Source organism: Pezoporus occidentalis, unplaced genomic scaffold (assembly GCF_034315485.1).
Source record: "Pezoporus occidentalis ecotype Australia unplaced genomic scaffold, CSIRO_AGI_Poc_V1 ctg120, whole genome shotgun sequence".
Classification (NCBI taxonomy): Eukaryota; Metazoa; Chordata; class Aves; order Psittaciformes; family Psittacidae; genus Pezoporus; species Pezoporus occidentalis.
The window spans coordinates 525,009-537,827 of NW_026912995.1; the positions used below are offsets into that span (position 1 = coordinate 525,009).

Here is a 12,819-nt window from a genome sequence, read left to right on the forward strand (position 1 = left end):
AAATGCCTATCTCCTGTCAGCTCAAAAAATTTCCACTCTGTGTATCAATCCGAGTTGTGTATCTGCTAATGACTAATTTTAATGCCATGTTCATCCTCGTTTTTGTCTGGGTCTTTCTGCAGACTAACAAATGCTATACGCTCTTTGAAAGGATATGTTTCACTTTGGTATATAACATTGAAGTGTTTCATGCCCCTTGCAAGCTACAAACTATGTATGATTCTGTGTGGCATGCTTTTTCCTAAGACAAAGCTGAGAACTGTAAATGATGAGCTGGGCTGCTCAGTCAGTGAGATCCACTGTGGCCCAAAAGCCTCTAACGTTCCCTCCACATGAATGGGTCAGTATTCACAGTTCTAATTCCAGTACTTGGTTTCCAAATGGAAGAGCCTAATTTGACTCTTCTGTTTTTATTTGTGAGGAGGACAGCAGCTCCAGAGAATGCATTACCCTTCCTTGGCGTCCATTCAATCCACGAACTAGAAAACTTGGAGTCATCAGTGAAAATAAGCACCTGATACTGACTGGCCTGGAAATTGTGACTGGTATCTTGTTAAAATTACTTCTAAGGAATAAAAAGCTTAGGGAATGAAGAGAACTGCATTATATTCATACCCTGGTAGTAATCTTTAAAAGAAGGCTTCAATGTTCAATTTAAGTTTTTGACAAGTCATGGTATTAATAACTAATTAATAAACTAAAAATAGATATAATCTGTCCATAGGCCTACAAAGAAGGAGCAGCACACAAGAATTATTTCACTTCTTCATATGAAGGAAATAACCTTATGGATGTTTTTGGGTTAGACATCACTCTAAATTCAAACATTTTTATTCTGTCAGAAGTAACGACCTTATCTGTATCAGTTAAACAGGTAGTAAATGAAAGACATTTGGTAAGGGGAGATAAATTTTCACCAGCAATGTTTATGTCAAGAAACTTCCTGGAGAGACTAGAGTAGCAGAAGAATATATGTTGTACTATGTCAGGTTTTGTCTGTACTCATAGTGATACTGAAGAAGGAAATAAAGGAGTTATTTCTAAGAGGCCCTTCTGTGACAGAACAAGTATTTCTTTACAAGGAGCACAACAGCACAGCTTCCTTGGGTAATTATAAGGGATGGATTTCCTCTGTGTATTACAGACCATCTCCAGTTCAGCTCGCTCTGTTTCACTGCTAGAGGAGTAGCCTGGGTTTTTGATAGCTTTTACTGGCAGGACAGGAACATTAAAATTCAATTCTGGCTAAACAGATATTGCTATATCTGTTATATAAATATATAATTATATTAAATATATAAATATAATAAATATATACAAATAAATATATTTTAAATATAGATATTGCTATAACAGTAGAAGAAGGAAGGTAGATTCACAAGGACTCTTATGTATATCTGAATAATTTCTAACATTTGCAGGCTGAAAAGGGAGGCAAACGTAACCAGGACTAGGACTAGAAGAACTAGGACCCAGCAAATATTTCAGCCTTATTAGCAGCAACGGATCAGTCCATTTTCCTATTTAGACTCTGTGCAGCACAACAGAAGTTGATGAGTTTGCAGGGATATATCCGCAGGGAAAATCTGGCCGGGTGTATAAACATTAGCAAATAATTGTGTTTATTTGAAGCATCCTACAGCCTTTTCATCTGCTGAGCCACAAACTGAAATCACAACGTTTCATTTAGTTTCAATTTATGCAAATTATGGCACATCCTAGAAGATAAGTACACATTTCTAATCTGATACAAAATGATCAACTTACATCAGAATTAAATCTCAGCTGGCAAATGTTGCATGATATGATTTGCTTTCTTCGATGAGGAAGAGGAACCCCGAACGTATGATTTATTACAGCTTTTTGAATTGGGTCCATCTGTAAAGAGAGAAAAAAGAGAAAAATGAAAGCTTTTGCTGTTCCACTCTATGCTATGTTATCTATAGACTCAAAACAGATTCTGCATTATGTCATACTTTGAAAATGAGTATTTCTTCTTCCTGCAGTTTTACAAAGAAGTAATACAAAAAAGAACAAAGAAAAGTGTCATTAGTTATCTTGAAATACGTATCTTAGTCCAACTCTGCATGTACCAATTTCCACTTAATGAAGAAAGGTAAAAGGGGTAAATGTTTAGCAAGTTTACCTACCAAAACACCAATTTCTTGTTTTTTTTTTTTTATATCATAGAAAAGCTAACTAAATGAAACAATAATATTTAAAATAAATTTAAAAAAAGGATCAATGCAAATGTGAGGGAGTATTATATACAAATAATTATGGAACAATACAATAGCTCAGTATTATGAAAATAAAAATAATCCTAGGAACCAATAAATTAATCTTTTCCATAAACCAACTTCTACACAACCTATGAAATATACAAAGCCTCTGAAGACTATTTTCATAGCCATCTAGAAGAAACTATTTTGAATAAACTCAACTTTGAGGATGAATTCTGAATCAACCTCTACCAGAATGCTGATCTGGCAGTGTCTGCAAGTGAGGATCCCATAAAAGAAATGTACCACTGTGGCAGAGAATTTCAAAAAAGCTAGTCAAGAGATTTTTTTTTTACATTGAGCATTGAATTCAAGTTCCCCAAATTCATTGGTCAAAAGTGCTTATATTTCTTCTTCAAAAGAAGCATTTTATAGCTATTTTTTAAATCTATTAATTTGTATGTTTCTTAAGAAAAAATATTTTTTTCTATGCTCATGTCCCCATGATTCACTTTTTCCTAGTCTGTTAGCAAAGGGTTATTTGATAAATAAAGAATCAGAGCTTTTCCTTAGAGTAATCAAATATTCATGGAAACTGGTAATGGTAGACAGTCACGGTCTCTATTGCAGTGAATCCAGAACAGATCACTGCAGAAAATTTCATCACCTGACAGCTGTTCAGTGTCAGATATGAAATAGGTCATTAAACTAATTCCTGTTGAAAAGAAATTCATATTGGTAAAAAAACAAAATAAAACAAAAAACCCCAGGAAACTGGAACAAGGAAAATAAGGAAAATGGCAGATCTTTAGAGAAAGGTTTGGAAGAAATGCTTGGTTTGTACATCCTCTTCAATTTGATGTGAAAGTAAAATACCTCATACATTTCACAAAACACCACTCCCACCTGGAAACTAGGGACGCCACTGTAACATAACCCCAAAATAACAATTACGTATATCAAGCTTTGAAACACTACAACATGCTGTGTAAGACTTTCTGCAGTGATCAAACCATGTACCAGGGCACTTACTTTACTCGGTAACATGATCTTGAAAAAGCTGACAGTCCAATAATGCCATAGGCCAGAAAGAACTCCATTGCATAAGAAAGTAAATAGATATTAACAGGTCTTATTTTTTCAACTGTTCTGCTACTGAAGAGGGGACTTCTTATGCCAGCAGAACCAATAGATGGGTATTCTACAATTTTCAACATTAATGCATATCCTGGTCTTAACTGATGTTATTTCACTGCTGAAGTTTCAAGAAATTTAGCCTACTTTAGGCACTGTTCCTTTTGCCACTCCACGTCTAAAATACTTAGGGAGACCTTAAGCTTGGATATAGGAATAAGTCAGCATATTGTAACAAGAAATTGTGCATTCTCTAATTGGTGTGTTTTCCTTCACATTAACCACTGCTGTGAGACAGTATTTGTTCAGCCTCACTATTAACATGTTCAGCTTTTTCACATGATCTCACAAGTGCCACAAGTCAAGAAAGCCAACAAAGAAGCTCTCTGAGGGTCGTATGAAAATTGCCACCATAGTTCATAAAATGGAACAATTAGTTTTTTGAGTGGGATTTACCCACCTTTCAGAGTAGGAATTCTAGCTTCCAATGAAGTTGAATTTCTGGGGGATGATGCTCACATATTTAAAAAGAGACAAGTAATTTTTTCAGAATTGGGAAAAATCATGAATTTGTAGAACAATCGGTCTATTCTGTATAAAATTTCATTTTTATCTCATTGAAAAATGTGGAGTTTCTTTCCTAATTACTCCACAGATTTTCTCTTTTATCTGCTGATACAGAAACCCATCTGCACACTTTCCTTTCTAAAGATGCAGACTTCTAGATATATAGCTACATGGCCTTACTGTGAACTGGATGAATTGCGTTTGCGGCTCTAAATGAAGAAGTGTTCTGGATAGCTTCCAATTTGATTAAGAAAAGCTGCTTCAAAGTAAGAATCTCTTCTCTGCCAGTTGGGTCTTTGATACTGCAAAGGAGAATTAAAACTTCAAACAGCCCCCAATTCTAATGAAGTTAGGGAAATATGCTGGAGTGGTATTTGGCATTATTATTTGTTCCTGGAAATTTCATTTGGGAAACCCCAACAATCCATAAATTTCAAATAAACATCCAAAAGCACCAGATAAGCCTCCAGAAGTTTTGTGCAGGAAATTTGAGAGAGGTAACAGGGTAGCTAGGTGCAGCATGATAAGCACTCAGATCTCCCAGATACTGGATGACAGAGAGGAGCCCTGCTGAGAGTCAGAGGAACAAAGAGAGGCAGCTGATTGCCAGAAAATAGAGAGCAAGGATTGCAGGGAAGTATAAAGAGGGAAATAATACCACATAGCTGAGATAATCAGCAAGTGGCGAGATACTTAACAGAATCTCCAAGCACTTCTAGGCTCACTGAATGTTAGTAATTATACACATAAATTGTATTTCAACTTATGTAAGTGGTATTTGCTTTCGAAATAAGTTATCATGATAAACTTTGATAAAATCTGCTTTTTACTCATTACTAGTGCTGTATTACAATCACTGGAGTTTTATTTTATTACTTAGATGCAACTGATTTAATTTACTCCCATTTACAGTGAAGGACAGAGCAGTTTGCAATTCACATGAAAGATTACTATTCAGCTGTCAAAGCTGTGAAGATCAAGGTATGCAAAGCGTCCCTTCCCATCGCCAATGTGTCCGCACTGTAAGTTACAACAAAAAGAGGGTGAGCTTCCCAGTGTTTGACTTGCTCATGATCTTTTGCTTTTCTACTGTTCAGGACTAGGTATGTCTTACTATTTAACACAGGCTGTGCCACACTTTTCCTTGTGGTCAAAGGACAGCAAATGTCTCAAAATTCACTTCAACCCACAAGGTAACTGTCAGTTTAGGCAACTGTCGTGGTTTAAACTCAGTCAGGTAATTCGTTCGCTCACTTCACCCCCCTTTCTTGCCCTCCCCCTGCTACGAAAAGAATGCAAAGGTTTAAGAACATAGGTATAACACAAATCACTATGCTACCACCAGTGATAATAATGATAAAGGAAATTACATCATCTTCCTTTCAACCCTGCAGTCTCCCAGCCCTTCTGGGTAACTCCCAGTTACATCCTGGGCATGACGTGCTGTGGTATGGAATACCTCTGTGGTCAGTTTGGGTCAGGTGTCCTGTCTCTGCTTCCTCCGGGCTTCCCCTCCTCCCTGGCAGAGCATGAGGCTCACAAAGTCCTTGGCCAAACCAAAACATCCTTGTTATCAGCTCTGTTCCTGAGCTGAAAGTCAAAACACTGCACTACACCAGCTACCAAGAAGGGGAAAAATGACTGCTACTGCTGAACCCAGGACAGCAACGAAGACAAATACGAAAGGTTTCATATTTCATTCAGTTAATTTTTCCTTTCAATACATAAAATGAACTACAATACTATTGTCTATGTTTTAATTATTCAAGCTGAAATTTGTGGCAACATTATTCACTTTCTTTGATCAAGCACTGTATTCCCTTCTCAAGATCTTCAGGGGCTCACCACACTTCAGTAAAACGCAGACTTAAAACAAAGGCATGGCAGAAACTGGCCCATCACTCCACTGTCAGCTTTGACCTTATCACTCTCAATTGGTTTCGCTTGCTTGTTTCAGATTCAGCCTTGGCAGACCAATGATCATAAGTTGTCTTTGTTCTGGTGCTTACCATACTGCATGAAAGAGCTCTTTATTTTGTGGGCTGTAGGTGAAAAGAGTGGCTATTGCATGATCTTTTCTGGATGAAACAACTACCACAAAATCACCTAGAAAATTACACAGGAGAGCCCATGTTACCCTACCTGCCTTGGCAACTTTTCCAGAATCACCGTAGCTGCTGTCCTTGAAGGCCTTCTGTAGTCAAGTCTCCTCATTAAATTCTATTAAATTTCTGCAGAAGGCAGAACTCAACCTGGCAAATTTTACCTACAGAGGAATTTGATCCTTGGGAAACGTGAATTTTACATAATTTCTACAGAATAAAGTGTTCTTTTAGTTTTTTTTTTTGGTGTGGGTTTTTTTTTGTGTGCGTTTTTGTTTTTGTTTTTTTTAAAGAGCTTTTTTATGTTGAAACTGAACACATAGCTCTTCCTGAGTTTCAAAAAGTGTTAAATATATATAATTTTTATTAGTCCTTTTTATGTGACCTCTTATCCCAGAGGCATAATAGTATGCCTGAGTTAAAAACAACAACAAACTGATAGCAAAGGAGAGATTACAAGTTTGATCCATGAAAACTCAAATCACTAAAGGATATAAACCAAAGGAAGCTTGTTTTTTGGGGCATTTTTTAATTGTGTATTAAAACGAAGGGGCATGACAAGCATGTGCATTTCAAATGCTTGAATTTGGCAGTAAACTAATGGAATAGCACTAACGTATAAATAAAAGCACCTAAGTCAAATGATGAAGATAATATGCATGCCTAGAGCCTGTTCAGAACATATGATAGGCCTAAAAAAAAACGAGTAAGAAAGTATTTTTACCTCAAAGACAAATAAATTAGCTGCAAAAGATTGACTCAAATCACTATGCTCCTATGCTAAGTAAGCAGAAAAACATGTCATGGCACTAAAGCTCTCAGGAAAAAATTGCTGTAGACCATTTTAGTGGCAATTTACAAAAAAAAATTACCTACCAAAACACTGATGTCCATTACTTGAATAGGTAAGTGAATTTAGCGACAAACCTAGCAACACCTCTCAGGACTTCTTAAAATCCAGATATTAACACAATGCAATGTTACAATGAAAATAACATTAAAGGAATGATATTCTGAGTATGGTTTCTTACTGTAGAGTCTGCATTTCTACAAACATACTTAACTGTAAGTACAAAAATTAAGTCAAACAAGTACACTAATATTATTATACTTGCAGTCAAGGCATACGTATTCTCACATATGAGTTGAGACTTACAAGAATATCTTGCTTACAAAATTGATAAGAACTAAAGATAACTCGGTGTGAGCTCCTTTCAACCATTCTCTTATGTTCCAACAAACAGTGAAACTAATTAAGAGCATTGGAAACAGCGTAAATCCTGTGCCTAACACATACACAGTGACTTTACCAAGTAAAAAAGAATAAAATGCTGCATCAGTTTACACTTACTGGTGAATTTAATCCTTTTTAAAAAATGCATGGTAGATGCAGTCTTAATGCCAAACAGTTCAAACATAAAAACTGCCTATTGCATTATAATTGTGACATAATATTAGAAACACAGAAAGGCAGTTACTAAAGCTATAGGAAAGCTCCTCAATCATGTAAAACAACTGTCATTTATAGGTGGCAGACTTTCTGAACCAGAAATATTCTCAGGTATAAATTGACTATTTCCACTTGAAAACTGAGCAGGTCTTCTCTGATCTCAGTAGCATCAATAATTCACAATCGCTTCGCCTGCAATCATGCTGGCAAACTGTACAGATGCAGCAATATTGTATTTATTATAGTCCATTGTTATATTATTACTTATGCAGAAACTGGTATTTTTGAGAACTGCTAGACAGTCAACCTTATGTTGCCCGTATAGAGTGCCCATATTATGGGCACTGTTCAGCTAAGTGGTAGCTCCTTCTTCTCCAGGAGATACTTGACATCTGTTGCAACTGCAAATTCAAGCTGGACAAAGCACATGCAACAGGTCTATAATTTCCAGGAAGTATTGAAATTACTGTGTGTCACATACTGCAGTTCATTTCTGTGTGTGTACATCCATCTCAAACCTCCTGTAAGTATTTATTAACTGTGCATGTTAAAAATAAAATAAAATCTCAGCATCACACAAAGTAGATGTGATGCTTTCAAGAAATATCAGACTTAAAATTGCCAATCTAACTGACACATTCTTAATATTCTGGTCAGAAACAGAACAGTTCAACAACAGCTCAGTGATTTGATCCTAAGTATATTTGACATTCTGTATTTCCATAAGAAATATGTCCCATTGTTAGGGCTGGCAGTCAAGGTTTTTTTCTCCAACATCACATTAATCTGTGAATTAGAATCTTACGAAATAACCAAAGAACACAATTCAAAAGGAATGATGGTAAGAGCTTAGTAAGCATAATTAAACACACACATGCACAAATGTTCAACAATATTTTGGTTTCATGTACAAGTAGAACAATATGATGTCAAACAGTTAAAATACATGTTCTAGATGTGCTACCATGCATGGTTTATCCTTTTATAGCTAATTTATTCAGTATTGCCCTAGTAATTATGGTGAATAATTATGCAGTGAATTCAACTCAGCATTACATTCTTTTGTTAGTGTCTACCATTTCTGTTCTTATCAGTGAAATAGGGTAGAACTAGCCTTATGCTTTTCGTGTACATAAATCAGAACTATTACTCAATGGAGTTAAATATAAAATAATATATAAAAAATACCTGAAACAACTACAAAATAATGTGCAATATTTACAGAATAATTACTTTTTCTTAAAAAAGTGGTATCGATAAAAAAGAAAACAGCAGTCACTCCCCAAACAATGTAAGTGGTTTATGTAATTTGAATAGTACTTCAGAATGTATTCCCAAAGTATACTTTTTATTCTCTCGCTGAAATATTATAAGACTGTAAGTATTTATCTTTTCATTTATCTGTTTCTTTATCTATATATTTTTTACTTACGGAGCTATTTAGTTTTAGCAGTTGTCACCTTTCTGATGTGACTAGAATTTCTCTTGCTTTCGTTTTTGTTCTTGTGGATATTTCCTTGGCAATGAGATGCTGAGGCAGCAGCAGTATTTCTGTCAAACTGCTTGAATATACAGCAACCAGTCAGAGCAAAAAGATTTGCATTCACAGTGGTACTGCACACAAATACTGTAACCACATAGAGATTATGCAAATCCTCATACTCTGATTGTCTAATAATGGTTGTCAGTCAAAAGACAAGAATTTGCATATGTGAGCTAGTGAGAAATAATCAGACAGTGATTATGCTAATAAAACACACTAAACAGCATGTGAAGGACTGTCAAACTGGAACAAATCTGTGTATGTATGTGTATGTATGCTAAATACAAAAACACACTGTGCTAAGAGAACATTAAGGTTGCAGATCAAGCCTTTAAAAACATGAAATACCCATAAGCCTTAATTTGACACCTTTATGAATTAACATTTTAAAAACATGTTCACATATTTTTCCTGAAAGATTCTGGCTTTGTTCTGTTCTGAAGATGGACAATGCCCACTTAATGAGCAAATGTTCAATGTTGTGTTTTGTCCAAGGGGTTCAATGAATAGCCCTAGACCTCATTTACCGTATAAAGCTGAAACCTTGCTCTCAATGGGAATTAACGTCCTATTCATTAGCTTTCCTACAGTCTTCATTGACACAGGATGCGAGTAACTCGCAAGTATAACTAACTTATTTTCAAAACTTCTTTATTAGATAAAATATGGTATTTTCTCAGAAATGAAGAACAAAAATATACGTTAGTTGCAGTTAGCCAATTGAATATACCTAATAGTACTTACTATTATATTGCCTTTCATATGAGCACCACACAGCTCCTGACTTCAGATTAATCTGTGAAGGTGCAACACAGACTAAACACAGCCTTATGACTGCAAGTTGGACACACAAGCCATAAAGTTGTCTGAGAAAAGTTGTCTGAGTTGCCATGAAGTTCACTTTAAGAAACTTCCCTTGTATCTCTCAGAACTCTAGAGGGTGGTATCCAACTGTTTTTCTGGAATAGGATGGCCCTTTCTTTTTCTTCAGTCCCACTTCTTGCAAAATATGTTTTCCATTTTTTTTTCAGCAAACACAGCGAAGGCACAGTGAATAATAATCTTCCAAATTACAAACCCATGATTGATCCCCAGTGCTGATCCAAAGAGCACACAAAATTCTACCGGACCTAAAAGATTCTCCCAAAGGAGAGAAGATGAAAGGCAACCAAATACAGCATGTTTGACATACTGCTCAGTTATCCAGTGGACAACACTCAATACAAAAACTGCAGCATAAAAACAGACTAACATGAAACACACCACATTGAAAGTGGGAGAATTACTCCATTTCTAGTAAGTATTACCAAAGTGGTGTGGAAAGAAGGGGTGGATTGTTTCTTTTCAGCTATTCACTTAAATGAGCAGTGGCAGATGGTAAAAACATGATCAAACGCAAAACAACTGCTTAGAGCAAAAAGAGATAAATGTTATAGTATCTCTAAAGATGCCAATAAAGATAAAACCCTAAGGTTCACAAATGCCATTTGTTTCCTCAGCTTCAACCAAGAGCAAAGCAAAAATAAGCTTATGAGAAAAAGAACACATTAAAAAAAACTAAGGGCATTTTTATGTTTTGCACTTAAGAAAAGAGATTGGAACAAAAGGTTGGCAGGCGTAATGAGGGTTATGCAACAAATTCCCAATAACATCATTCACATGTGAATGAATTTCAGAAAACTGGACCAAATGTTATAATTGGTATTTAATAATAGTAAGTCTCTCTAATCAAAACAACAATAAAAGCAGGATGTGTGCCAGACAGAGAACTGGCAGAGGCACTTGTTTCACTTGTACAAGTGAATTGCTTACAAGAGTCCAAAATGGTTTCTGCAAACTACTATGTGTGTTTCCAAGAACTGACTGTGTATATGTGTGTTTAATGAGTGGGAAATTAATTCTGAAATGCTACTTTTCTGATCATGCTGCTATTTTAGCCCATTTTAAAAATTCTTCTTATTAATCATTTTTATCCTAGTGACTCCAAAGAAACCATTAAGAACTAAGGTGTAAAGTATAATTGGAATACTTAGAATTGCACATTCTTACCTGAAAAAGTCCAAGATATGCTTCCGACACTATTAAAACAGTCTATCAAATCTGTACTTTTCAAACATTTCAAAAATTGTTGTAGTGAGTTAAGACTTAACACTGGGAGAAGTTACAGTTCTTAACCCATATTTGTAGAACCAGAGAATAAGAGACTAAAAGGGACATCAAGGCATCATTTAATCCATACCTGATCTCATGAAAGGAAAAAATAAAATAAAATGTTATGGGGACAGAATATTTTTGTCAAAGCCACAGAGTAATTAGAAAATTCTCTCCCAGTTCTCAAATGGGTGTCTGTCTGTCTTCAAAATCTGGCAGAAACACCTCACTTCAGGTACAAGTGTAGATACTTGCTGGTATAATTATTTGATCACAGATGCTTTTTTTCTCCTCTTTTTTTCTTTTTTTTTTGTCTTAGGTCAGCACTGAAATAAAAGCACATAAAACATCTCCACTGCCTTCTCATAAGAAATGTTCTAGTGTCCTTCTTAAGAAAATTGAAAGAAATAAAACTATGTGACCAAATGTCATCATATTGCCTCACATCTTGAGATTCAAGACCATTTTATTTAATTTCATCACCAGCAGTCAACACAGAAAAATAACATTCCCCAGACACTTCACACATGGGAACTGAAGTGCTATGGTTTACACGTGCATCTAAATATACCTTTTTAACAGGTTACAGTTAAATATGAATACAGTACAGCTATATTCATAGCCCTCATACAGATCACTAGGATCATTATATCTCCTTGTATGCAAAAAACATTTTAACTTTGCTCAGTTCATAGATAACAGTCCATAGAAGAAGAGGTTAACCTGCTTACTTCCTCCATAACATCATTAGCTCTAAAACCTGCCTGAACAAAGACGAGACTGCATTATCAGGAAACTCACTTCCACTAAAAGAGAACTATGAAATTGGAAAATGGAGAAGAAAAATTAATAAATTATCTTGATATAGTTTGAGAACTTAAGTAAGAATGAAAACAAACCTTGCTGTGCTTAGTAACTACATAAGCATAAACAGTATTAGAATTGGGTACTAAGCTGAGCAAGATGCCAAAAAGATGAGAGAAATAGGTCATCAGAGGGTGGCTTGCATCTCAATAAGGTATTTGTAACTGCATAATTAAGATCAACCTGATTTACCTTCCAGGCTCTTTATGATGCAGAAAGTAGGAAAAGACAGACAAGAAATAATTTAGAACAAATGGATATTACTACATTACTAAACCAACTTCCTACCAGTTGAAACATTGCACAATTTCTTCATAGCACAAAACTAAAATTGTGTTATCTTGTGATGAAAAAAACATACCTATACCTGCACTGGGTACCCACATTAGGACTGTATAGTTTTGCGTCATTCTCTACAGATCACCACTGAGTGCCATTTCAAGTCTCCTGTCAGTCTTATTGACTGAATCATTAGTGTGATCCTGAGTGCACTGAACAGCTGTACAGAATACAGTTATGGCTCATTCACTACTTGAAATGCTCTAATCCCTTCCTACCCATCTCTGAAATGTGGTGCATTAAACAATTCCCAGTATATTTTTATATCATTTGGAAAAAGATGAAAAGTTAACAGCGTACATTTCCATGCAATTTCATATTTGAAGTTTCATCTGATATATCAGAATTAAAATTTAGAAAAAAGTATTGCCAGGGAGGTACCATTCTGACCCTGACTTCTGAGCTTTCTATAGATCAAACCAGAACTAAATGAAACAATGGAAGAAA

General features: G+C 35.4%; 1 protein-coding gene across 4 annotated transcripts in view; it reads right to left on the bottom strand.

The window, feature by feature from the left end:
• The window catches only part of ZNF385D (zinc finger protein 385D), a 423,315-nt gene that overhangs the window by 94,182 nt on the left and 316,314 nt on the right, over window positions 1-12,819 (bottom strand). For all 4 annotated transcript variants that reach the window (XM_062607166.1, XM_062607168.1, XM_062607170.1 and 1 more), the window contains one exon: window positions 1,768-1,878. In XM_062607166.1, the coding sequence (XP_062463150.1) occupies window positions 1,768-1,878 (111 nt within the window). The remainder of the gene's footprint in view (window positions 1-1,767; window positions 1,879-12,819) is intronic.